The sequence below is a fragment of the Sphaeramia orbicularis genome, chromosome 11, assembly GCF_902148855.1.
Source record: "Sphaeramia orbicularis chromosome 11, fSphaOr1.1, whole genome shotgun sequence".
NCBI lineage: Eukaryota > Metazoa > Chordata > Actinopteri > Kurtiformes > Apogonidae > Sphaeramia > Sphaeramia orbicularis.
This window is the reverse complement of record NC_043967.1, coordinates 11,816,014-11,841,164: the sequence shown is the minus strand read 5'-3', so window position 1 is coordinate 11,841,164 and position 25,151 is coordinate 11,816,014. Positions and strand designations below refer to the sequence as shown.

General features: G+C 36.2%; 1 protein-coding gene across 1 annotated transcript in view; it reads right to left on the bottom strand.

Annotated features, from left to right (window-relative positions):
- The window catches only part of gabbr2 (gamma-aminobutyric acid (GABA) B receptor, 2), a 526,760-nt gene that overhangs the window by 290,191 nt on the left and 211,418 nt on the right, over positions 1–25,151 (bottom strand). Inside the window, 1 exon segment of the mRNA XM_030147570.1 lies at positions 16,329–16,499. Coding sequence (XP_030003430.1) covers positions 16,329–16,499 — 171 coding nt within the window.

Below are 25,151 nucleotides of genomic sequence, written 5' to 3'. Positions count from 1 at the left end.
GATTCCGAATGCAGAGTTTTTAACAAGACATGGACTTGTATGTCTTTCTTTACTGAAGTCAGAGGTAAAGAAAAAGAAAAGGAACTGTGATATACAAACAAAGCTGGATGCATTTAGAGTTTTTTATGTAAAGTTAATGTGCAGCTGGTTTTGCACATTTTCGAAAGTCTTTTTGTGAATATTCATTAAATAGTTGTATTCTGTGCATCACATTTTCATTTTACTATTGTATTGATGCATTTACTGTTTTTGTATTATAGTAAAGTATATATACATAGAGAGAGAGAGATATTAAGGAGAGCTGCAAGTGTATTGATCCAGCCCTTAACAACTGTTAAAGTTTCTCATGTGGCCCCATAGGAAATTTAATTGCCCAACCCTGTATTAACCCTTTAGGCGCCTGAGGTTGTTTTTTTTTTTTTTTCTATTTTGATATCAAGATTTCAAAAAGCTGCCTGTTTCTTTCTGTTATGTTGCTTGTCGTAATATTGCGGCTTTGGGGCTTAACCCTGTAAAGCTAGAAACATTAAATCATTGACAGAAAATTCCAGTTCTTTGAAAATGGAGTCTTTATTGGTTCTTCTGAACATCAATTTCCATGTATGATTTTCAATTTTGTATCATTGTGTATCTTTTTGTAATTTTTTATTCTGTTATTTTGGTTATCATTATTCTTCTGTAAAGCACTTTGGTCCACTGCGGTTGTTTTAAAGTCCTTTCGGCCTGATCACAATCAAGGTGTACAAGTATATTTGCATCAGTTATTAATCAGTATTGCAAAAAGATACTCCCAAAACCATTCCCAAAATGTTTCTTTGGCCATCTTATTTCTAGATCTTGCAATCCTCGCAATTTGAAGAAAATCGGATAAAAACTGATAAAATGGAGACCCAATGAGTGTGAAAACGTGCACAATTTTATTGTTATAAGAGAGCAAAATTATTGTACATAATATTTTGTAACACAATAAATAATTACTACTCAACTCCTGTGTCTTTTTTATTACAAAATACACACATCACATTGCTTTTCATTTATTGATCATTTTTGTTGAACAGCTGTTTGATTATCAATTCTTATTTTCAGTATTAAGACAATCAACCATTTTGTTCTGAAAACCCTTCTTTTACAGCCCTTTAATTATAATAATAGAATGGGAACCTGTTATTTCAGTATTATTATGACTAAATATGCACAACTAGACAGATTTTAGTATGCTCCCTGGCTGCAGAAAATTTGGAAACAATGTGGCAAACGGATGTTTACGTCCAACCGCATGTTTTCAATGGTGCGTTGTTCACCAAAATTCATGCAGTGTCCGTACACCAATATACTTCCATCAGTAATATCACATATATGCCTTATAGATTTATTGTTCTAACTTGTTCACAAATGTTTCTTTCCTCCTGTACCAGGAAGACTTAGTTACAGATCTAACAGAGATGCGACCATGTGGTAAACCAGATTTCCATTCCAACCTTGTAGAGTCCGCACACCAAGTAGTGTCCGTACACCATATCAAAATATGTGAGTCTAATTTTATTGTTTCTGTCAATATATGGAATTTTTCAGCACACATGCTTTGGACACGACATCTATGCAATAAACAATGCATGATTATCCTGAGTGCTGGAACATTTGTATATCTTTGTAGGCATTAAATATGGAGGCTATTAGGCTGGAGTGTCTGTACACCCAATAATTTCTGATTTGACAGGGGTACAAGCCTGCCAAATTTTTAGTAGACACCATAATACAAAAATACTTTGGACTTTAAAAGAGAAATATCAGACAAATAAAATGGCCTGTCTGATTTTTTGATAGAGCATTATTATTTTGTATCTATATGTGCACCCTTTCTGGTACCCTTGATTGTGATCAGGCCGTTTACAAATGAAGTTGGATTGGATTGGATCATATTTGATACATCGGGTCTCAGTATTATTATTTTTGAACAAACAGAAACATAATATAACACAAACATGTCTAACTAATTGGTAATTCCTTTTCAAAATTTCAAAGTTCTGCGTCCTTCCTCATTAATGACAGTCTTGTGGTGTCACTGGAAAGGCCTCTGGTGAATGAATTCCTCTGCCCTGGTATCCCTTCAGGTGTGTGTACACTTTTTAAAAACCAACAGAGGCTCAATATTCATAAATTGACTCCTTTATCTCCACCTGAAACACCAGCAGGGAAGGTTTGTCTCTCCAGTTATCCTGTCAATAACAACAGTTTTATATAAGTGTTATTTCAAAAAGATATGAGAACAACACCCTATGTTATATCTCATTGAAATAGACGACAGACGACGATGACAGACAGACGACGATGACAGATGACGCCGCTGGACGCCGCATGACGACAATAGTTTACATCCTGTCAGGTGGTAAGCTAAAAATGACATTACACACTTCTGTTTTTTCAACATTTAGTAAATATCAGTTAAGTTTTGCACTGATGTCCAGTGGAAAAGCGACTATTAAGAACAGTGAGCACAAAGACAAAGTGAAAACAAAAAGAAGGTGGACAGACAGAGTGTAGACTAAAGATAACCACAGTCTTCTGTAGGAATATAGTCAATGAGGAAAATGGAGTGTTTCATACATTACAGATAGCTTTAAGGCAAAATCACCTCACAGAGAGCTGCAGCATATTGAAGTAGTGTTAGGGTACTTAGACTGAGATAAAAAAAAAAACTATGACTACCATTAATAGCACTATAACTATTTCTACTATTAGTCATTAAGCTTTAATGTTATCAGCTAGTAGTTGGTGCCATTAAAAAAATAAAAATAAAAAAATCAATGAGTTGGAGCATCCTCCTCATTATTTGGCGGTGTCTCTGAATGTCTGCTGTCATAATCTGCTCCTCCACTGGTACCCTGGAGGGAGCTGGAAAATCACTGTGTACATCATTCACTTCTGTACAAACATTCCCTCCAATGTACGGCTCGCTGAGCTGAAACAACAGGGAGGCAGAAGTGGATCAATACAACCAGGTTTTGCTCTTGAGGAACAATTGGCTTGGTGTGTCTGGACAAGGTACAATGTGCTGTTATGTTGAGCGTTGATCTAAAATATCCCAGTGGCTGTAACGCTAAAAGGAGACCGGCTTAGACCCGAAATGGTGGCAGCTGGTTGGTTGTTTGTTTAAAAAGGTGAGCTGGAGCAGGTGGATGGAACAACACGCCACAACAACACACAGACAAAACATACAGACAGATTTTTGTGTCAAATATGTGCAAATATACACACTACTCCCAAACATCCAGAGCACAATAGCTGACACACACTGCCATTCACCTTTGAGAAGAAAGCGGTCTTTACAAGAGGATTTTTATTGGTTTGATTTTGTGTTTCCTCCACCGAGATGGAAAAAAGAGACAAATGCGTCTGTGTTCAGAGTGTGTAAGAGAGAGAGAGAGAGAGAGGGAGATGGAGGGGTGGGGGGACAGATGGATTGAGGGATGGTAGGAGGGGAAAAGTGAGCAGCTTTCTGCTGTAACAAAAAACATCCTCCATTGTTTGGGCCAGCCTGGGAATCCCCCAGCAGTAAATACAGAGGAAAAATAATCCTGCAAGGCTGAGCATGCACACACACACACACACACACACACACACACACGCACACACATACACAATACAATTACATAATATACACACCCATACATGGACAAAACAACAGAAGGGCCGCTGTCAAATGTGTAAGGCACCAGTGTTCATTAATACAACATAAAATATTAAATACAACCTCAGCAACAACTACCACTAAACACATATGGAGTCAAATTCAAAAAACTCTAATTTTACATCTGCTCTGAAGGATCTCAAAAAGTTTGTGGCCACCCAGATGAGCGCTGCATTTGCTACCAAATAAAAATAGAATAGAACTGAATAGAACTGAATAGAATAGAATAGAATAGAATAGAATAGAATAGAATAGAATAGAATAGAATAGAATAGAATAGAATAGAATACAGTTGTCCCTCACTATGACGTGGTTCATCTTTCACGGCCTCGCTGTTTCGCAGATTTTTTTTTGTGCAATTTTGCATGCTTTTTTTTTTTTACAGTGTATGAATGCGCATTGAGTTCTGCGTCCTGACTGGCTAAGGGACTGTAGACCATTGTACATCAATCTCCTCTGTGCCATGTCTCCTGTACAGTACAGAATACCAAATGTACGTAAATGTTCGATCGCTACCCATAACTATGTTCGTCACTCAGAAAAAGACGCCTGCACCAAGGCCTTCAGTGGAAAAAGACGCTACAGTGGAGCAGCACTAGGATGAAGAGGCACAGTCAGAGGAACTGAAATACGCTTGAGTCACTATTAAAAATTTCTTATGTGTCCAACCTCGTAGGTTGATCATTAAAATTAAATTTGTTATTTCTAAAAGCTATCATATTTATTTATAGGAAAACATTTATATTTTTATTTCTCAAACAAATGTTTGGGCCTGAAAACAGGTTTTGATCTTTGGTTTCATTCTATAATACTGGACTTATTTTTAAAAATCTACGAAGGTTTGAACTTTGAGAGTGTTTAAACAAGAGCTAAATGTGAGAAAATGTTAATGCCTGTCTGAGAAAAGTGTATAAAGTGTGTGGTGAGGGGTTTGACAGCCTTAAAACATATATAATAACTGTAAAAAATAACGCTGACTACTTTGTGGATTTCACCTATTGCGGGTTATTTTTAGAACGTAACACCCATGATAAACGAGGAACCACTGTAGATCTTTATTGTCACTGTCACAGGTACACTGAAAATCAGTTTAGCAATTTAGTTCAATTTAGCAGCAAAACACTTAGTGCAAAAGGGACTGTATAAGAAAAATAAAATAAAATAGCACAGTGTTAAGAAATATGAACTGTGCAAGGGCTTCAGAATAAAATATGAATACACATGTGCTACTAATGTCATGTTAGAACTCCTGAAATGAACAAAATATACAGAAGAATATACAAAAGCTAACTCTGTACTACAGATGAGAGATATGCACAACAAATTGTACATATACAGATAGAAGTAAGGTGCATGTGTTGTAGCTATTGCACTGAGGTAGGGTGAGTATGGCACTGTCCATGACTCTTGGGGTGGAGATTGTACATTTGGGAGGGAAGGTGGGGGGGTACATTTAACCACTTGTGGGTAAAAACTGTGTTTGAGTCTGTTTGTTTTAGTCCAAAGTGTCCTGAATCTGAATGCCCCAAACCGTATGAATGCCACCATACAGCTGGTCCACAACTAACAGAAGTGTCCTGAAGAGTCTTGGTGTCTTTGATGATTCACACGGTGCCGGTATGACACTGTGAGGCAGAGCACGGTGGGCTAACATTTAATCATTAACACATCATCCCAAGGCACGCTCAAAGTGTGAAGCCCCTTTGCCGTGTGTGCGCTTATGTGTGTGTGTTTATTATATTAGCGTGTCGCACATACCAAAGCGGTAGCAGGTGCTTTTTACTGTTTACTACGTCTGCCTGTCTGTCTGCCTGTCTGTCTGCCTGTCTGTTTCCACTTTATGTATGCACACTGCAGCTCCACCTCTATCACAAATTCATTGTTTCATGCAGTGAAGGTTTAACTGAGGTGAGAGTCTGGAGGGGGAGGGACCTTCCACACATCTGTCTCTCACACTGCTGCACTGCCGTACAAATCACCATACAACAGGGGTTTCAAACATGCGGCCCGGGGGCCAAATGCGGCCCCCCAAAGGTTCCAATCCAGCCCGTGGGATGAATTTGCAAAGTGCAAAAATTCCACAGTTAAGGCTGTGGAAGTCATTTTAGTTCAGATTCCACATACAGACCAATATGATCTACATTAAAATAATAGCATAACAACCTACAAAAAATAATGACTCCATATTTTCTTCTCAGTTTGATGTGAAAAAAATATTACATTATATCTATAAATAATGACAACTTCAAATTTTTTGTCTGTTTTAGTGCAAAAAATAACATTAAATTATGAAAATATTGACATTTACAAACTATCCTGTAACAATAAAATGTGAATAACCCGAACAAATATGAACAACCTGAAATGTCCAAAGAAAATTAAGCCCAATTTTCATAATTTTCTGCCTGTTACTAAGTGTTTAGTGCAGAGGTGTCGAACATACAGCCTGGGGGCCAAATCCAGCCTGCCAAAGGGTCCAGTCCCTTGGGATGAATTTGTGAAATGCAAAAACAGATATTAAGAAATTAACAATCATTTTAGGTCAGGTTCCACATTCAGACCAATTCAATCTCCAGTGGGTAAGACCAGTAAAATTCTATCATAATAATTTATAAATACTCACCACTCCACATTTTTATCTTTGTAAATGTAAATATTTTGATGTATTTACTCTAAAACAAAGTATAATTTCACAAAAAATGTGAATAATCTGTACAAATGTGAAGAACCTGAAATGTCTTAAGAAAAATAAGTGCAATTTTAAAAACATTCTGCCTGATATTAAATGTTTTGTGTATTTGTAGATCCACTGTGATCTGCACGTTATCATGAACATGTGGAAATCACAAACTGAGACAGAATATTGTTAAAATTGCACTTATTTTTTCAGTTTGTTCAAGCAATTCACACTGTTTGAAAGGACAGTTTGTAGATATAAACATTTACACTGTTTAATTTTACTTTTTTCACTGTAAAATATAGAGAAAAGTTTGGAGTTGACATTATTTACATATTATTATGTTATTATTTTACTGGTCTGGCCCACTGCAGATCAAATTTAGCTGAATGTGACCCCCAAACTAAAATGAGTTTGACACCCCTGGTTTAGTGTCTTCGTAGAGCTGATCCATAATACATATGTATAGATGATAAGTTGAGGCATAATATTGTGAAAATTTCACTTATTTTTCTTTGAAAAATTCATTTTTTTTCAGGTTGTTCACATCTTTTCTGTTTGAATAGTTTATAAAAGTAAGTATTTTCATAATTTAATGTTTTTTTTTCACTAAAAGAAAGACAAAAAATTGTAGTAGTCATTATTTATAGGTTATTACACTATTATTTGACTGGTTTGGCCCACTTCAGATCACATTGGTGTGAATGTGGCCCCTGATAGAAAATGTGTTTGAGACCCCTGCCATACAACATGCAGGAGTTCCGATTATAATGCCAGTCATGTGCTTAGAATAAATAGCATGACAAATGGTTGCGCTACAGCCTCATGACAAGCCCTCCAATGGTTTCCTTTCATGGCCTTATATGCACTGCACCGTGGCACAAGTGAGTCATTCTGGAGGGGGTTGATACACGCTTTATTTTTTATTTCAGCACATGCTAAAGAACAGCCAAAGATTGTGAAATGTTTAAAAATGAAGATTGCAGTGAAATGGAGAGAGACGAAGACATAGAGGAAATGAAAGAGGTGGACTTTATTAGTGTTCAAAGTGTAATTAAACACACGGGCTCAGAGGGTTCCAGGCAGAGGACAGTTATAATCCTGTTCTCAGTCAGCTCTGTCATCTGACTGACTGACGGTGGCTGCTCTGTTCCTGAGCTGGCCCCTTTTGTCTGGAAATCTCAATAATGTTGATTGCTGTGTGTATGTGCACGTGTCTACGTGTAATGTGCACAAACACCTTCATCAGCACGAATACATGGTCTTTAACCATTGTCATCTCATTCTACAGTAAACCAGGAACCCCCGTTAATAGAACATCAGCGTCCGTCCACGAAAAAGGATGCAGGTTTGTGCATGTGCATGTGTTTCTGTTTCAATGGTGCCTATAAATAGAAGTGACAAGCTGGCTTTATCTTACAGGTTACACTCCCAGGGGACACCATACTGTATGTGTGTGTGTGTGTGTGTGTGTGTGTGTGTGTGTGTGTGTGTGTGTGTGTGTGCGTGTGTGTGTGTGTAATGCGCAGTGTGTAAGCCACTGACTGAATCCTCAACAAGCGTTACATAACATTAACCTTGCAGTCTCTCTGGGAAACAGTACTGTGCATCAGTATGAGAGAAGGAGAATGACAGAGATTGAAAAAGTAAGAAAGAGAGATTCATAGGTGGTGAAGATGACAATAAAAGACTATATATGCCAATGCAAAACATATTCAGTGTGTGGCTGCACACACACATGTATAATGTCATGTAGGGCAGTGGCGATTTCTCACAGACTGCAAGGGAAGCACGGCTTCCCCTAAAATTACGAAAATTAAATGGTTAAATCTGTTCGGTTGTGTTGACATTTCATTGACCACAAATGTGTTAGAACACGTTCATCTCACAGACGAGTTTGTTCAGAATCAGCTTTATCTCAAACCAACAGACTTAATGTTGTTCACTTCTCATCCATTCCCGTTGCACTATTTTCTCATCCATCTCTGCTCAGTGCATTTGTCCGTAGACGCCGGGCGTCTCTGGGCTTCAATGGGACTGAGTGGAACAGTTTTTTTCATTGCCTCAAAACTGGACGGTAATTGGATAAATGCCACGATGTTGTCCCGCCCCCGGACGCCGGGCGTCTCTGGGGGTGAATGGAGCTGTGGGCGGAGCTCGGCCGGGCTGGACGCCAGAATCCCACGTGCTGATTGGAGGATCAGTGGAAAGGCTGAATCCCATTTGATTGACAGCTGTTTTCAGATCTACTCCTTCACTGACACAGTTCAGTTTAATACAGTCGCACATTCTGCTGTGAAATCGAGAGAGAAACCACTACGAAATTACTCGTTCATTTCTTGCACTGTAAATAAAACACACTCATTGTACTTCCTTGTTTCAATTTAACATAATTTCAGCATTTTCTTGTTTCAGTTACATAATTTAATCATTTCTTGTTTGAGTTTAATATCGTTTTGTAGATAGTTAAATCAATCAAACTGTCAGCTAGGTCGGAGTGAAAGGAGCTTCTCTCGTTTAAAAAGGCTGAAGTCTTACACCCACAACACAATGGGCCAAGGCGATCTAAGCAGCCCAGCTCTGCTGGACATTCAGAGGACACTGGTCCAGTCCCTGGAAAAGACGCCTACTTGGTTCGACAAGGTCACTGAGCATTTTCTTAAAAAGGAACGGAGGGCCAAATGTATGTTTAAAAAACTTGACAGTTATTTTTATTGTATTTATTTTTTTGATGTAAACTGACAATGAGCTTCCCCTGTCTGAAAGATGAGCAGCCGCCACTGCTGTAGGGTTATTATGTGTACTGGGGACATTACTTGGGGATGTTGCAGAGACTAAAGTCAAAACCTGTTTTTCAAGGTCTTGTCTCGATATCACCCATATTTTTACGTGGTCTTGTGTCAGTCTGAGACAAGGTTATAAAAGTTTGGGATTTTTCATTATAGTTTAATTTTATTTAGTTTTGACTTTTTTTTCTCTAATTCAGTTAGTTTTAATGAGTTTTTACAGCAGATTTCCTAGTTTTTGTTAGTTTTCATTATTTTCTAAATGCTTCATTTTAATTAGTTTTAGTTTCTTTATATCTTTTCTCTTCTTCTCCGTCGTATTCAAATAAATCCCAGACAGGACTCTGCTGCTTTCTCCCAACTTCAGTCTCCATGTTTCCAGGTAGAGTGGGGACCAGAAGACGACTGGAAACCACAAGTGACGAGAAGTGATGGACAGTTAAATATCATACGGTGCCAGCAGCTAAAATTGCTTGAGGGAAATAAATTGATTACATTGACAAAGACGAAAACTAAGGGAATTTTATCCATAATTTTTATATGTTTTAGTTAGTTTTGTAAGCACACAATACAGTTTCAGTTTGTTATCATTTTTTACTTTTAATTAATGTTTTTATTTCTTTATTTTATTTCAGTTAGTTTCAGTTTCTGTTTTTACAATTCTAGTTTTCGTCATTTCATTAGTTTCCGTTAATGATAATAACCTTGGTCTGAGACAAAGAGGACTGAAGAGGATACTTCAAGGATATAACCGCTGGTATAATACACTGCTTGTTTCCTTCTGAAGTGACCAAAAAAAATTTGACTCATTTCTAATTTCAAATGTTTGTAGATGAAGTTGTTGCTGTCCATGCAAATCCTTTGGAATAAAATATGCCCATGTAGACCATGAAAAGCTCACATCTAGCAACAGGACCTCAACAAAGGGCTGTTCTAGCAGACAGCTGGGTCATGTCAAACTTTTATTAGCACTTAGGATCAAGGAAAAGTCATGAAAGTGAAGCTAACAACATGAGCCAACTAACTTTAACTTTAAAGGTGGGGTGTGAGATGTTTTCCTGCAGCATTTTTTTTTTACTATATTACTTAAAATCCCTTTCATACCCCGATTACAACCAATTAATTAAATGCTCTAACACAATTTTTTTTTTTTTTAATTGTCACCTGTTGAATGGATAAGACTAAAAAAACACCATCCAATCATTTTAATTTATTTGTGGATGGTTGTTGTACTTAACCTGCCTCTTGTGTTAGCTTTCTGTTACCATGTTTTATGTTAAGGGTCGGTTTTGACCCATGTCTTAAATCAGCTGTAAAATACATTAAAAACAATTATCTATCATCCAATTAGTTTCTCATCTAATGGTTACCTTGTTAAACTTCCTTATCCATAAAAATACTGGTTTTAATATTTTTGGTGTGAGCCTCTGGGCCTTTTTTTTTTTTGTCAGTATACCCCTCAATGTGCTGTCTGCAATTCACCAACTCTGTACTGACCTGACCTCACATGTGTGGACATGCACGTCTGCGTTTGTTTTGTTTTTGTGCACGTAAACTGGATAACAAGACAAAATGAGAATCCCCAAAAGCTCACATGATTGTTAGAGGAGCTGGATGTCAGTGTGTTGGCTGACAGTGCACTTATGAGTTCAGTTTTGGCTCTAGTTATTACTTTAATACACAGGGTGTCCCAAAAAAAATGTATACACACTTTTAATAACTATAAACTAGGTGTTTATTAAAATTCATTTAATTTTCCAAATGTAATAGTATTTATAAACATCATTTTATTGTTTTGTCACCTCCTGTTCTCAAACTGACGTCTGTTCTGGTCCAGACGCTGCTGACAACGCCAAGCAATGGAATCGCACACATCACCAAACTGTATCCTTGGTATTTGTGTGCATTCACGTTCAATGGCTGCTCTTAATTCAGCGACTGTTGCAGGTCTCATAGTGTAGACTTTGTCTTTTAGGTATCCCCATAAAAAAAAAAAAAAGTCTAGTGGTGTGAGGTCTGGTGAACGCGGAGGGTACCCCTCCGTCCAATCCACGTGTTTGATAAGTTCACCAGACCTCACACCACTAGACTTTTTTTATGGGGATACCTAAATTAGTACAATTATTACAATAATTATTACAATTACAATTATTTAAAGTGTGTATACATTTTTGGGACACCCTGTATCTAATCTAATCTAATCTATAATATAATATAATATAATATAATATAATATAATATAATATAATATAATATAAATATAATATAATATAATATAATTTTTTAGAACTGGGTCAAAACCGACCCTAACGACACAAAGGTCATAATTTCAACCAGAGCATTTCACAATTTAGTGCCATTTTGTATTTTATTTTTTTATTTTCTTGAAATAAGTCAAAAAACCTTGATGAAATAAACAAATTTGCTATGGTTCATTTATGCATTTAAAACCTAAAATGGGTCAGTGCTGACCCTAACACAAGGGGAAGGTTAAATAGGCATCCATTTCTTTAAATTACATCTCAGCAGAATATGATAAAACAGTAAAATTTTAATGTCTGTTTTTTTAATGATATACAGATGTAGTTATAAATATGCTTTTTTTTTTCTTTTTTTCTTTCTGTTTTTTAATGTTTTAGTTTTAATTAATGTCTGTTTTTTAATGCTAACATCAGCCTGCCCAGGGACTACAGGTGGAAATTAGCACTAGTGCTAGAACCTGGTACACTACATCTGTCCTGTTTAAGGTTAATGCATATTGTGCATGGTCCCTGTCTAAATAAATAAAATGAAATGAAAATGAAATTTACACTTGGGTAATTTCTTACACTGTGTTACAATTGTCCTATAGTATGAATGTAATAAATCTAAATGTTTGGACTAATCTACAGTAGACATACAGTACAATATGAGCAGGATTTATGACCATTTGTTCCCACTTCTGCAGGGATTTTGTAACGGTTTTGGGCAATGTTTTGTTTGTGTCTCAGCATTTTCATATACAGGCAGTGATGGGGGGAGGGGGGGGGGGTTGTTAAAAGCTGTATTATTAATGAGAGAACACAGTAATATGTTATTGATCTAAAACAATCATGCAAGCTGAAGAGGAAAAAAGAAAGTAACTCCAGAACTTAAAATTGAATCTATCGTTTTACTATCTATCTTCTCTGCCGGTATCCAAATATTCCATCAGGCATTTCCATTGCTGCAAGTTGCCGTACAGTAATTTTGAGCAGCGCCATACAGCAGCATGCTCTGAACTTGACAGAGGATTGTACGAATCATGAAGTACGGAAGCGATGTTTGCATATTTGTAAATCAGGATTAGAGGCCAATCTCGGAGAAGGTTGATTGAATCGGGCCGTCCGTCTTCCTCCCGTCCTAAGCCCCTTGGCGCTTTCAGGAGAGGAGAGATAAAGGGATTTGGGCTCTCTGAGATTTGCAGTGAGACTTCTTATACACCCCCCACCTCCACCTCCCGCCCCCAGCTGCTGAGCAGATTGTTTTCAACCAAGGCCTCAAGGCAAGTGCTAACAATACGTTTCTCATATTTATGCTTTCAATACCTCTGACATGGCTTTTTTAACTGAATGTTGCCATGTCGCTGGTATGATATAATGTTTGAACATCCAGCCAGTTTGGGTCCTTATGCAAAAACATGGCAAATCTGCATTCTGAGATAATGTTCAACATTCCTGAAAATTGAACATTTGTGTCAGAAGGTGCCATCTATTTCAGTATAACATCATTTTAACCAGATATGTGTTGTGGCTGCGTTTCCGTGAGACCAAACAGACTGTCATATCTCCTCTCCACTCAGCAGACATTTCCTTGCAGAATCCAAATGAATCCACTACTTTGCTTTTCCTGTCATGTGGAGCACAAACATTGTCAGGAAAGTAGCTATGAGAGCTAATTTAACACAGATAATATTCTTCATCTATCCGGAAATGACTAGGCCCAAAATAAGCAATGTAGGCTGATTATGTAAACATTAATTTCCATCACAACAGAAGTAACATCTGCTCTCATTTGTTTTTCTGCTGCACAAGTGGAAGAGAGCATTATTTATTCATTAGTCAAAAATGAAAGGTTGAATTAAACTTCACTCGTATCTCCAAAATAGTAATCTTGGAATATCAAGATAAAGGTGGAAAAATACTATTTCAATCAGCTACAGGAGGAGAGATATAATCCAATTGGCCGGTGCTCACTTAACCCATAAAGACCCAAAAAACCACTGATGACATTTCCGGATGTTCATATTTTTTGTGAAAAGCCAGTCTGTAAATGGAAACATTTTTGTGTAATTTTACTTTTTTGACACTAAAACAAAAAGAAATTATTTGCTTTTTTACATTATTTATAGCTCATTATGACAGTATTTTGCTGGTCTGACCCACTTTAGATTGAACATCCTTGATTGTTAAAATCTTCAGTGTAATTTTTACATTTCACAAATTCATCCCAGGGGCAGGATTGGATCCTTTGGCGAGCCGGTTTTGGTCCCCGGGCCGCATGTTTGACACCTGTGTTTTAGTGTCTGCAGCACTCTTTTCTTACAGCGCATTTCCATATTTGCAGCACTTTACTGTTTTTGCAGCGTTTTCCTCTAGCATTTGTTGTCTTATATGCAGCACGTTTTTTTAATATGCAAGATGTTTCTGTATATGGATTGTATTGTTTATTTCTGTCAGCCAATGTAACTTTTTCTTCATTTTTCTCTGATTCTGATATTATTACAATTAACTTTAATCAGAGCTATAATGAACATCTACATGATCAGTAAATTAAATCTGGGAAAAAAAACAGATTTTTATTGAAGAAACACAAAATGCAGAGGGTAATATTGTAATAAATGGTGATAAATCACTTAAGAAAGATTAAACAGAGACAAAAATAGCACTGGGTCTTTATGGGTTAAATCATATCAGCATCATCTAAACCAGGGGTGTCAAACTCATTTCAGTTCACGGGCCACACACAGCCGAATATGTTATAAAGTGGGCCGGACCAGTAAAATAATGTAAATAATAAGATAAGAACTTAGAAATAATATCAACTCCAAAGTTTTCTCTATGTTTTTGAGTGAAAAAAGTAAAATTTCGTAATTAAAATGTTTACATCTACGAACCGTACTTGAACGTAACATGAACAAATATGAACAACCTAAAAATTCATTAGTAAAATAAGTGTAATTTTAACAACATTACACCTCAGTTTATCATTTATAAATGTGTATCACAACTTACAGATTACAGTGGATCTACAAATACACAAAACATGTCGTAACAGGCAGAATATTGTTAAAATCCTCCATACTTCTCTTACGACATTTCAGGTTGTTCATATTTTTTGTGAAAAGCCAGTCTGTAAATGGAAACATTTTTGTGTAATTTTACTTTTTTGACACTAAAACAAAAAGAAATAATTTGCTTTTTTACATTATTTATAGCTTATTATGATAGTATTTTGCTGGTCTGACCCACTTAAAGGCAGCCTTACACTGTGCGAGTTTAGAGACGATTTCTCACTCGTGCGACTCTTTCTGGGATCGGGCCCGATGTGCCTCTAATCGTGTGTCGTGCGTCGTGCAGTGTACATGGGGTAAAGAGAAGCGATTAGCACCTCATGACCACCTCACGACCAGCAATCGTGTATTCGCAAGGAAAACGGAGCTGTTTGAAATCCTGCTCGCTCCTCGTGAGGGTATCGTACTGTCAAAGCAGTGCCACGAACCGATGGGCCTCAAATTCTCACACTGTGCATGCGCGAACACGGACGCGTACAGTAGCGTACAAGCTGACAGTAGCTGGCTGTTGTCCTAGTGCAGTTTAGCTGTTACAGTTTACCTCTAGTTCCCGTTGTAGGATGACAGCCCATACTGTCCACGTCTGGACAAACAATACCTGCACCAAACACGTCATTGTCTTTTCTTCTTTTTTGATTCCTCACAGATAATGGCACATATTACCAAAGCAGCTCGTTGGTTTTTGTTTAGCACTACCATTTCATGGCTCACACCAATACACAATCGTCTATGCACTTTTACGGATTCCTTGGTATTTTAACGTTGTATTTCCGGATACAACACTTGAACGTGTGGTGCGTCCTGTGGTGTATGGTCCTACAGTGTGAGCAGTCAGGTCGCATACGAGCATCGGTCCGTGCAGTGTGAGAACATGAATTGTGAGCCTGACTGTACGACTGATTCGCACAGTTTGAGATGGAGCTGCGTGCAACGATCGAAATAATCGCACAGCGTATGGCCGCCTTTAGATTGAACGTCCTTGATTACACTGGGTTACAAAAAAATGTTTTTTGCAAGTTGTCTAGGTTTTTTCAACTGAATTAGGACCATTTTGCACCGCTAAATCCAAAAATGACATCTGTTTTTCTCAATCAGGTCAGGTTTTTTTGCTAATTTGATTTTGAAAAATTTGATCTCTTCACAAAATTGATTACATTTTTGTGACTTTATCAGTTGATTTTTTTATATAGTTCTCACCCAAAATAGGTTTTAAGACAAAAAAAATCATTTTCTAACAGGATTCCTGTTAGGTACAATGGTGTATTCACCGCAGATGTAGCAGAATACGTCAGGCTTATTTTTGCAACATCTTCTAGTTGAAGCCATTTCATTCACCTGTAATATTAAAAAACACTATTAACCATAAATTGGCAAAAGTAAAATCTTTAGAACTCGCTTATTGCAAGAAATATGAAAGAATTTTGTATCATATGATGTGAAAATGCCCATAAATGTAAGCAAAAATGTTAGAAAGCCAATATGTAGCATAGTTCAGAAAGTTGACCTGATTGAGCAAAATTAATGTGATTTTTGGATTCAGCACACCAAAATTATCCTAAATCAGCTCAAAAAACTTAAACAATAAATTTGTTTTTTACCAGTGAATATCTGCAGTGTAAATTTTACATTTCACAAATTCATCCCAGGGGCCGGATTGGACCCTTTGGCGGGCCGGTTTTGGCCCCCGGGCCACATGTTTGACACCTGTGATCTAAAAGATAAAACACCAGTATTTTTCAGCGCAGTGTGTTGTGTTGTACACTTTCCCTGAACTTGAAAGTGCCACAAGCTGACAACACATAAACAGTATTACAGATGTTATATCCACTAACAAACATGGGGGTCATAAATGTAGTATCCACTGACCTCTGAGAACCTCTGAACATCCTGTGTGAGGGTCCCCACGCGGCTCCAGTTGTAGTAGTTGAGGAACTTCACCACCGCCGGGTTTACGGCGTTGTCCGACGGGACCGTGCGGAAGAAGTTGGGGTACTTTTTCTTGTCTGCCAGTACTGGAGTTGTGGCTGCAAATGACAGCTGGAACGACAAGAGACAAACAAATACAGTCAGTCCTGCTGTTAGGGTGGGCATCGTAACACTCATAGTTTATGTACAGGGTGTCCCATAAGTCTCCATACATAGGAAAAATAAACGTTTCTTGACATACACCATTTTTATTTATATAATATGCTCTATATGGCTGCCATTTTGTGGGGAACACATTTCAATGCGTGTCCTCCACTGCTGAAGAACTATAAAGAAGGAATATAAAGAAATACATGTTAGAACCATATATGTATGGAATGTATTATGTCTCCTATGTATGGAGACTTATGGGATATCCTGTAGATCCAGTCACACTATCTCTAACCTTGGCCTTTTGTCATTTTATAGCTTAACCCTTTGGAGTCCACGGTCACAGCCCTGTGACTCAATCACATGACATTTTTAACATGTCGAAACGTCAGAAATCGGTCACGTAGACAACAGGGGACAATTGCATTCAAAAGTGTGGACTTAAAACACTCTCCCACTTTTTATTTGATGCTGATAGAGCATATACAAGCAGAGATCTGATGTTTAAAACAGGAGCAAACAAACGTGAATAAAAGTATGAAAATGAGGTGGGGGGGTGTTATAATTCTGACAATATTTTCATCATTTTTTGTCCTTTTTCAACAGGGTGAATGACCCATACCTGAACCAGATATGGAAACCAGGACGACCGGGGGGGTGAGTGGGTGGAGGGGGGAGAAAACCGTAGAAAACGCCTATTTAAAGATCTGATGTTATGTCAAATATTTGAGTATAGTTTTAATTTATTACAATTTTAATTTTATATACCTAATATTTGGAACCAATATTCACTTTTAAAATGTTTGCATTTTTGTGTTATTTATGCAAAAAATTATTTATAATTTTTTATTTATAAATTTTTCAAATCAGATTTTATATTTTTTGTGTGTTTTTTGTCCTTTTGTGTTGATATAGTAGGTTAAAGTGAAAAAATAATAGGCAGATGAAATAGATGAAGTTGTGCTGAAAAAAAAGATACCAAACATGGGTATAGTAAACATTTCTTTATGTAGTATATAAAGACAAAATCAAGAGTACTCAAAAATGGACAAAATAGGCTCAGACCACTAAAGGTTAAATCACTGCAGTACAGATGTGAAAACATGCAAGTATATAGAACTGGAGTGTGAACTAAAGCATCAATGGACTGATATAATGTTACTGACTAATTACTTATGGAGAGTGATAACAGATATTAGGAAGTGATAACATTTGTAGCAGAATTTGAAATCTCAAAGTCAAATTTTAAAATAACTTGACTATTAAATTAATGTTGAATCTAATTAACTTGTTCTACCTCCCAGTACTTTAATCAAATGTGCAATAATTTGTTTTATCTCCCAGTACTTTTATTATTTTATTTTTTTTCCTGATACAGTACTCTATTTTACAAGTGTGTATTTGTGTCTGTCTGTGCAATAACAGTTTTTATATGTTTTAACTGTGTTTATATTTTGTTTATGTTTTTGTTCATCTTTTTTTTTTTTGATTCTGTGACTCAGGGAAACGCACAAGAATTCCAGTGTACCTATACTGTGATGTATCTGTGCAAATGGTAAATAAAGTCTATTCTATTCTATTCTATTCTATTCTATTCTATTCTATTCTATTCTATTCTATTCTATTCTATTCTATTCTATTCTAATTAAAAAAGGAAAATCATTAGCTTCATTGCATAATTGTCTAAGACATATATTTGGCCAAATTGTGTTATTTATGTAACTTTACTCTGTTAACATTGCTACTTCATTTTTCATCATTGGCTATGGCCTGAAAAAATATGACTTAGGTAATTATGCTACGAGGCAAGCAAAATTGATTGATTGATTGAAATCTGTATTTCAAACATGTAGACAGTAAAATCAAAACAAAATTCAATCAACAAAATATCAGTACTGGTACATAAAAGGTTGATGAGTGAACAAAAGAGAAAAAAAAATACAATAATAAAATAAATAAAATAAATGAAATGAAATTATACATGCTTGAAAAGGAGTAGGAAGAAGTAAAAACTTATACATTCCTATCCCCAATCTCTGTTCCTTATGATCACTATATAGCAATTATTATTTTACACAAATATCAATATAATAATGTTTTTGTTTGTTTTTTAGTTTTTATTAATATCTAGTATTAATATCTGGTAGGATAATTTGTAAATGGGTATTATTATATTAGTGTATATAGGAAAAAGGATGTGTGATATTGTTATATTAATATTATAGTTATCATTATTATTATTATTATTATTATTATTAGTAGTAGTAGTAGTAGTAGTAGTAATAATAATAATAATAATAATAATAATAATAATAATAACAACTATGATATTTTATTATTATTATTATTATTATTATTATTATTATTATTATTATTATTATTATTATCGTTGTTGTTGTTGTAATTAATACTACTACTACTACTACTACCACTAATAATAATAATAATAATAATAATAATAACAATAATATTAATATAACAATATCACACATCCTTTTTCCTATATACACTAATATAATAACATCCATTTACAAATTATCCTACCAGATATTAATACTAGACATTAATAAAAACTAAAAAACAAAAACACATATACATATATAATATAAATATCTATAATATTCTAAATTGTCCTATATAGTAATATAGTAATAATATATTCATATTTAACCCTTTCATGCATGAACTATGAGAACCTTGGTCAAAAAAATTTTCTTGAATGTTTTTATTCCTCTTTGGGCATGAAAAAAAAATGGAATTAAGTTTTTTTTTTTTTTTTTTCATTGAGTTACAAAAATATCCGTGCAGTAAATTTTTGAAGTAAAGAAACGTGTTTAAATCCCAATATCAGGAAGTGATATGAAAACTATGACATAAAAACATTTTTAATGCTGCTAATCTGATGTTTTCTCACATTTTACTCATTTCATGGCGATAATATGCAAAAAAAAAAAAAAAGTCTAACAATTAACAACTGATTTACAAATGTTAGTGCAGATCAGGTTTATCAAGAGCAGCAAAGTTACAGTAATGGTCTGAATGTCAGTGTATGGGATGATGCATACACGTCCACTGTGTTGGCTGATATGGAACTAAAACAACAAAACCCATAAATATACAACAGTTTAGAGTAACTGTCCACTGTAGTGACTACTATGCATGAAAGGGTTAAACTAGATATTATGAACACATACGTGGCAAAGCCCCACTATGAAAAACAAATGGATTTCCCCCCCCCCATGCTCTTTCCTCTCAGTATTTTTTAAAAATCATTTGTTTGTGTTTGTTTTTAAACTGTCTGATGTTTGGATTAAAATTAAAAATACTTCAAAAACACTTTGTCGTTTCCATTTGAAATATCTGTAAGCGACGCCTTCTATGTGGAACTGGAAATATGTAGAACACTTGTTTCCGTCCACATGACCTTTCAAGGTTACTTTAGCAGTTTGTGTTAGAGCATGTGTGTATTTGAGTGTTACTGTGTGGACATATGAAGCCTCTTGTTTTTGCCCATTTGCATATGTTTTGATAGTGGGAGAAAAGCGGATTAGGAATATAATTCATCTTCAGGCTGGCACGTTAAAAGTGTTTCCGTTCTCTACACGCAGACACTTTTCATCAGATTCCTCACACACTTTCCCCAGACTAAAAGATGCTGAACTTCAAATGGTAATTGCTATTTTACACACACCTGTTATTCAATTTCACCACTGCAACATAAGCACATTTAAGCACAGCCGCTGTAAAGTAATTCATGCTCACAGAGGAGGAAAAATTTAAATGGAAAAGTGTTTCTCTCGCGTGTTAACAGAGTAATGAACTAAATATGATGCAGCAAGCAGAAAATCTGCAGCATGCAATATGGTAGAAAGTGAAGGTCCACCAGGAGAGAAATGTCCAGCTGAGGAGCACGATGGGGAAGGAAATGCACAGAGAGATGGGAAATAAGTGACAAGACATCACCTTTAACCCTTTATCGGGCAAGTGACTATTTTTGGTCATTTCTGCTCACATTACAAGACAGTGACAGCAACAATCTGAGGTCCAATGTGGTCTACAGGGTCTGTAAGAATCCATGTATCATTCGCTCATTCGTTTTTCAATTTAAAACCAAAAATCAAAAAACAAAAATACCACTAGTTTTTTTGTTTTTCATTTTCAAAACCACAATGAAAAATAAATAACGGTTCGTTTTTCCATTTCCCGATTTTGTGCTCAAATGAAAAATGGAAAAAACGGATAACGACTGTTTCATCCGATTTTGCTATTTTCAGTATAGTTCAGTTATCTGCCCCGGAAGTAGTCATTACAAGGGAAAAAATAAACAAATGGAATTTTCTGAAGTAACGAGCTACTGTTTTCTGATAAAATTTAATTCAGCTTAATTAATTTAGAAAAACAGAGCCGAATTAATTTTTTGTGTCAATGCAATACGCTTCCATAAGTATCAAACAGCTGCTTAATTATCGCAAAATATTCCTCCAGCCCGGCCATGAGTCCGTTTGTTTATTTTTTTCCCTAAATTTAACTTATTAAATGTATTACAATTTTGATTTTTTGTACCTAATATTTGGAACCAATATTCACTTTTAAAGTCTCTGTAAAGGTTCATTAAGCATCTGTGTGTTATTTATGCGATAAATTATAAACATTTTTCAAATCAGATTTTATGTTTTTTTGTGTGTGTTTTCTGGCCTTTTATATTGACATAGTAGGTTTAAGTGAAAACAATAATAGGCAATTGACATAAATGAAGTTGTGCTGAAAAAACAGATCCCAAACATGGGTATAGTAAACATTTGTTTATTTAGTATATAAAGGCAAAATCAGAAGGAATGAAAAACGGACAAAATAGACTCAGACCACTAAGGGTTAATATTTGAATGACTCTGCCAAGAGGAAGTACATTGTGCCAATTATTTTATTTTATTATTATAATTTTTTTTTTTTTCCAAAATACACTGAAAACACTGAAATAATTATTTCAGTGCGTGTATTAGTACTTTTTGAACATTTTGAGCACAGTTTCAACAATACCGTGATAATAATGATAACCGTGATATGAAATTTTCATATCGTTACATCCCTAGGCCCACCAAAGGGTCCGATCCGGTCCGTGGGGCAGATGTTTGAGACCAGTGCTCTAATTGGTGATCTGTGCATATTCTCCAATCTAAAATATCTACGCAAGTTTCATCTCTCATTTTAACACACACACACACACACACACACACACACACACACACACACACACACACACACACCATCATCACCACTCAGAGTGGTCTTCATTTCCACCCATCCCACCTATCATTTGTCATTTCTATGCTAATCAAGCTTTGCTCTCTCTCCTTCACTTTGTAGGACATTTTCAACAATAGGTCAGTAATTTTCTCCAGGGGCAAAAATAGCTGTAATTAACTTTTGCATTAAGATGAGATTGAGGAAGTCTGTACTGTATACCGTTCAGTGGAACAGCCAGCTTCCACTCTAACTAATATCACCCACTTCATTGTATAATAACACTCTATATGTGTAGCTGAGGTAATATTTTTATGTAATAAATGTCTCTATATAGACCACAATTTTGGACAAATGGCCCTGATTTGATTGTGTGTCACTTCCTACTGATTACAGAAGATTACTTTTCAGTTATTATAGGTCAAAGCTGGAAAAAATTGCTGTTAACATGAGTTTCTAAATCTCATTAAACATTCTCAGAACCACAATAATTTGATGACCTTGTTACCTGTTCACCTAACTTAACGAGGTGTTTCTGTTACACTAGTTATGAAAGTGATAATTACATTATACTCCTACTGTAACAAGCAGCTTCTGATTATTGTTTTGTCCAATAAACAGAACTGAAAACTTGACTCAGTGGAAGAGTAAGAGGCCATATGCATCTGTCAAACAGCATCAGTGCCTTTAATTAGCCTTAAAATCTTATCAGTCACCTGGGTTAGTCCACCTGAGTTCACCCGATGAGTTAAGCCCCACCTCCTCCAGTTTGGAAGAAATTTGGTGTATGAGTAATTCATTGCCAGAAAAGCCACAATTCAAAATTTTAACTTTATTGGACCAACATTTACAAGATATGGCAATTTCATTTTTGCACTTTTTTGCAAAAAAGGCCATGGCAGCCTAATTAGGGGCTCGGGGCCCTAGTTTCAAATTGCTGTAACTCAGCAACCACTGGTGCAGCCGTTTGGACAGTTAAAAAACAAGACGAAGAGACATCTAGTGGTCATAAGACTGAGACAGTTGTGACATTTTCATTGACTTTTGGTTTGTGATTGACAATATTTCTTGGAATACATCAACTTGAGAAGTATACAGAAAGGACACTGAGTGGATCTCTGAAGGAATGGACATGTCAGTTTCTACATGGTATTGCATGAAAATAAAAAAGAAAACCCTTCCAATTTTTTAATGTGTTGTAGGTGACACATAGGGCTACATTTTTCAAAATGGTGTTAAAGAGGTTGGCCATGTCCCACAGTATCAATTTCAAGGTCAAAAAATATAAATCAAAAGGTTATCCACCTCAAAAGTACCCAAATGTACAAAATAATGCTAGATTTAGATTCTCTATGCTCTCCCCTTTACAGAAATACCTTGCTTTTTAAAATTGGACCAGTGGTTCCGGAGTTACAGCAATTTAAAATTAGACTGCCACGGCCTTTTTCAGAAAAAAGTGAAAAATGAAAATAAAATCTTGAAAGCTGTTGGTCCGATATAGGTAAAATTTGAAATTTTGGGTTTTCTGGCAATGAATTACCTATATACCAAATTCCATAAAAACTGGGTGATCTGAGACGGACTGACCCACCTATTAGAGGGTTGAAATAAAGCAAACAAGACCATACTGACGCACAGAAAAAATGTACAATATTTACAGAGAACGTCACTGTGTGTCTATAGCCCCTTTTACACAGCACTTCTGTTCCTGGAATATTCCACCTTTATTCCGGAACAACGTCTGTATTGGATCATTTGGTCCCACCTCTGTAACGCCTCTGGAGGTAGTAACAGAGCTGTGATAAAGGTGGAATCATGATTCTGGGACGCTATGTAAAAGGAACACCTCTTGTTCTGCAGCCAAGGTGTGTCGTTTCGGCGACGTATTGTGTGTGCGACCCCCACTCCGGGGGGATGTAAAAGTGAGCGTGGGCCGTGTACAGTAAACAAACATATCAACGTGACCAGAAAGATGTCGAACTGGGGAGACGCTGAGATCTGTGAGCTGTTGTCACTTCGGGTGGAGGACTCTATCCATGCTAACATTTGTGGAACGGTGAAACGGTGGGCCAACTCTGGAAAGGTTAGCAACGCCGCTATGCTCAGGGTATTTCTGACATGCGAGTTATATGTCACACTATGCGCTGCGTCACTGCCCCTTAGATTCCGGAACGCAGGTCCACTGTGTAACAGTCCAGCCTGTCTCACCTCTGTTCCTCCTCTGGCTTGGTTGTGGAAATCAGTCAATGGTGGAAAAAAGGTGGGATCACCATCTCACCTTTTTTCCAGGATCTCTGTGTAAAAGTGGCTAATGATAGCTAAGGCTTTTTGGAGCAGTATCTAGTGGCCTTCAGTGGTATCACACTTGAAGATACTTGGCTTCACTTTGGAGCTTTAGTCGTAATGATCTAGGAGCAGAAGAAGTCTGCTACTGTTAGGAATTGTCATAAATGTTCATCATCTCCAATGGGATTGCTGGGGATGGTACGTTGTTGTTGTTATGGAGAATTTACCTGCTTTGGTGGAGGTTTATACTTTCTCAGTTGTAATAAGTGCATTTACATCCTTTGGTCATTTTCAGTGTGTGCTTTTTCCAAATCACAATAAGCGATAACTGCATGAACATGGTTTGGCCTGTTTTATCATTGCAGACATGCCTATATTTCTAGGAGGGGCCTGTAAGGTACTGCATGTTGTGGCACACAGGCTCTGAGGCTACCTAACAGCTGAACTGAGATAATAAGGCACTGCGCTCTATTTTCAATGTCCTATCTCTGTTAATTTAATGAGCGATATGAATCAGTGCAGGGTTAATTACATACTTTGTAGAGATTAAGCAGAACTTGTGATTCATGATAGCGATCAACACAAGGATATTATAATTCTGACTGAGACCAAGAGGTATGCCTGTAGATTTCCTTAAAGTGTACTAAAGCCTTGAGGAGTTCAAGCACCTCCTAACTTTAAGAATGACTGTGATCTTCTCATTAAGCTTCTATCAACTTCCAGACATCTTTTCTACTCATTAATCATGGTGCTGCTTGTATAATTGGACATTCATCCAAAACCTGATTAACTCTGAAAATGTACTGTAACATGGGTGCAAAGATAGAAACTGAAACACATAATTACACAAATATAAAAAAGATCAGAGGAAAGTCATTTAGACAGCAGGACTGACATTCCCTCGACACTAGAATGTCGTTGAAATGTTCTAAGCCACGACAGTACAATGCGCTTGTTAAACATCAAATGAAACATTTATCTTCTTTGCTCTGTAAAAAAAAGGCAGCAGATTTGAGGTCATTTATATATAGAGCATGTCAGCTGGAAGATGTATCCAAATTTCTTACCTATTTCAAAACTACATCA